The sequence below is a fragment of the Poecilia formosa genome, unplaced genomic scaffold (genome assembly GCF_000485575.1).
Source record: "Poecilia formosa unplaced genomic scaffold, Poecilia_formosa-5.1.2 Scaffold27, whole genome shotgun sequence".
Lineage (NCBI taxonomy): Eukaryota > Metazoa > Chordata > Actinopteri > Cyprinodontiformes > Poeciliidae > Poecilia > Poecilia formosa.
Genome location: NW_006799966.1, coordinates 3133807 through 3136725, shown reverse-complemented (window position 1 = coordinate 3136725; position 2919 = coordinate 3133807). Strand labels below are relative to the sequence as shown.

The 2919-nt window shown below is 40.7% G+C and overlaps 1 protein-coding gene across 1 annotated transcript in view; it reads left to right on the top strand.

Annotated features, from left to right (window-relative positions):
• The window catches only part of rpe65a (retinoid isomerohydrolase RPE65 a), a 4824-nt gene extending 1905 nt beyond the window's left edge, over positions 1-2919 (top strand). The window contains exons 6-14 of the mRNA XM_007548703.2: positions 115-262; positions 637-718; positions 819-951; positions 1044-1183; positions 1729-1858; positions 1941-2055; positions 2146-2240; positions 2324-2435; positions 2546-2919. Of these exons, the coding sequence (XP_007548765.1) occupies positions 115-262; positions 637-718; positions 819-951; positions 1044-1183; positions 1729-1858; positions 1941-2055; positions 2146-2240; positions 2324-2435; positions 2546-2691 (1101 nt within the window). The 3' untranslated portion in view covers positions 2692-2919. The remainder of the gene's footprint in view (positions 1-114; positions 263-636; positions 719-818; positions 952-1043; positions 1184-1728; positions 1859-1940; positions 2056-2145; positions 2241-2323; positions 2436-2545) is intronic.

The following is a 2919-nucleotide window of genomic DNA, read 5'->3' as shown; positions in this document are numbered from 1 at the left end:
ATCCATCCATCCATCCATCCATCCATCCATCCATCCATGAATGACTCTTGAAACATATGGTTTTTTAACTTTAAATATATTGTAAAGCTCGTAACAGCTATTTTTCCTATGCAGGTTGACATGTGCAACTTCGTAAACATTAATGGCATCACAGCTCACCCCCATATTGAGCAAGATGGTACTGTATACAACATTGGAAACTGCATGGGAAAAGGTGCAACACTGGCCTACAACATTGTGAGGATTCCTCCCACGCAGAAAGGTTTGGATGAACAGCATACTGAAACAAATTCAAAACCTGTGCTCAGTGTTTACTCCTGCATGGAGTTCATTGCAAGCTGCCTGGGAGGCTGGAACAGGGTCCTGGACCCGCATACTCCCAGTGACATAATCAGATCTTTAACAATGAACTGATTATTGCCATGATTATCATATATGATTTTCAGAACCCCAGGCTCCTAAGATGCAAATGTATTATTATTATTATTATTGTTGTTGTTGTTGTTGTTATTAATAATAATATATATTAATATTCTGCTTATGCCTTTTGTGAGGTTCTCCTGTCTTTTTATAAGTAAAACAACAGGAGGTTGTTTTTTTTTCCACCTGCACTTCAAAGCAGCTTTCATTCCTTAGATAAGTCAGACCCTATTGAGAAGTCCAAAGTGGTGGTTCAGTTTCCCAGTGCTGAGAGGTTCAAGCCATCTTATGTGCACAGGTGGGTGTAGTTTTGTGTGTTTTTTTTTTTTCCCCTTTGCTTGTTCTCAACACTGTTGTGTGAAATCCAAGTTGTTAAAATGTACTTCCCTCCATCACAGCTTTGGCATGTCAGAAAACTACTTTGTCTTCGTTGAGACTCCAGTGAAGATCAACCTGCTGAAGTTCCTCAGTGCCTGGAGCATCCGAGGTTCCAACTACATGGACTGCTTCGAGTCTAATGAAAGCCAAGGAGTACGATTTTTAATCAAATTAAAACATCAGTCTGTATTTTATCATTTGTTCTCAGGCCAAATGTCTAACCTGTTATAAGTGAACCTTCCTAGACCATTTTCCATGTTGCCAAGAAAGACCCTGGAGAGTACATCGACCTGAAGTTCAAAGGAGCACCGATTGGCATGTTCCACCACATCAACACCTATGAGGATCAAGGATTCATTGTTTTTGACCTTTGCTCATGGAAAGGGTAGCTACATAGAATTAGCAATTTTTGCTCAACCTGAATGTCTCAACAATGTGTTTGAAGCTGACATGTACTCTGGTCACTTGCAACCAACGTATCCAAAATACCATTTCTGAAAGCACATATGAGACCTTCAAACAGCTTCTACATGCGGGTGGCAACATGTCTCGTGTCGTCTGTTATTGGCTACAACAACAGAAAACCAGTATAGCCTTGGATTCACTTAGCATCACTTAGCACTAAGCATCATTTAAGACAACATTTATTGTGGCTTACCATCTCCATTCTTGTACATGATAATGAGCTCACTGTAGTCGAATGGCCTCCACTGTCACTGGTTTGCAAATCAAGAGAAGATGTTTGGGTTATGTTGAAACAGGAAACAAACATCACAAAAGTTTGCCAGCATCCTGTTGAGTCTATGACATCTAAAATTAAAGCTTCTTTTTTTTCTTAGCAAAAGCTGTTCTCTGCAAAGTGGTAAAAACCTGGCTCTAGAAATTTGTAGTAAATAGTGGCCAGTAAGCATAAATCTCTTGTTCTTTTAGATTTGAGTTTGTTTACAACTACTTGTGGCTGGCCAACCTGAGAGCCAACTGGGAGGAGGTGAAGAAGGCAGCCATGATGGCGCCCCAGCCAGAGGTGCGGCGATATGTCATCCCTCTGGATGTCCACAAGGTGAGGCATCAGAAATCCATTCCACTCAGTAAACGGTTATGTGTTTTTAGTTCTCACCAACCATGTTATGGACTTTATCTAGGAGGAGCAGGGGAAGAATCTCGTGAGTCTGCCGTACACCACAGCCACAGCAGTCATGCATGCTGATGGGATGATCTGGCTGGAGCCTGAAGTGCTCTTCTCTGGACCTCGCCAAGGTACCAACACATAGTTTGGGATACATGCAATTTTTAGCAAATACTAGTAATCTCATTTTGGTCTAACACTTCTCTTTTCTTGGGTTTAAGCCTTTGAGTTTCCACAGATTAACTACCAAAAGTATGGAGGAAAGAATTACTCATACGCCTATGGCCTTGGACTCAACCATTTCATACCAGACAGGGTAAGATATTAAACGTTTTGAACTTAGAGAGAGAGAGACTTAAAATGTACTCATGTTAACTTTTTCTTCTAATTTATGTGTAGATCTGCAAGCTGAATGTGAGGACCAAGGAGACTTGGGTTTGGCAAGAGCCTGAGTCGTACCCTTCAGAGCCCTTGTTTGTCCAGACTCCAGATGGGGTAGATGAAGATGATGGTAAGTTAGATGGTATTAAATTAAAATAAACTAATATTAAAGCTGATTTACACACAAAAGATGCATACAGGACTATTGTTAGGCAAGTTTCAAATCTGCTGTCTCCACAGGTGTCCTCCTTACCATTGTGGCAGCTCCTGGTTCCCAGAGGCCAGCATATATGCTCATTCTAAATGCCAAGGATCTGTCAGAGATCGCAAGAGCAGAAGTGGAGTGCTCCATTCCCGTCACCTTTCACGGGATGTACAAACAGTGATGATCCAGTCCAGTTGCATAAAGTACCACTCAGCATCTGAAACAATGATGACAATAAAAAGCACCTCCATGCCAGCATGAGGAGTCATTTTTAGAGAGAAAATGATTTTTGTTGCTTTGTAGTTCAAGTACAAATTACTAAGGGGATCATATTATTATGAATCTGAAGAAATGTCTTAAGAAAAGAACTGACTGTTTCGAAAATATGCACAACTTTAAGTAAATAACA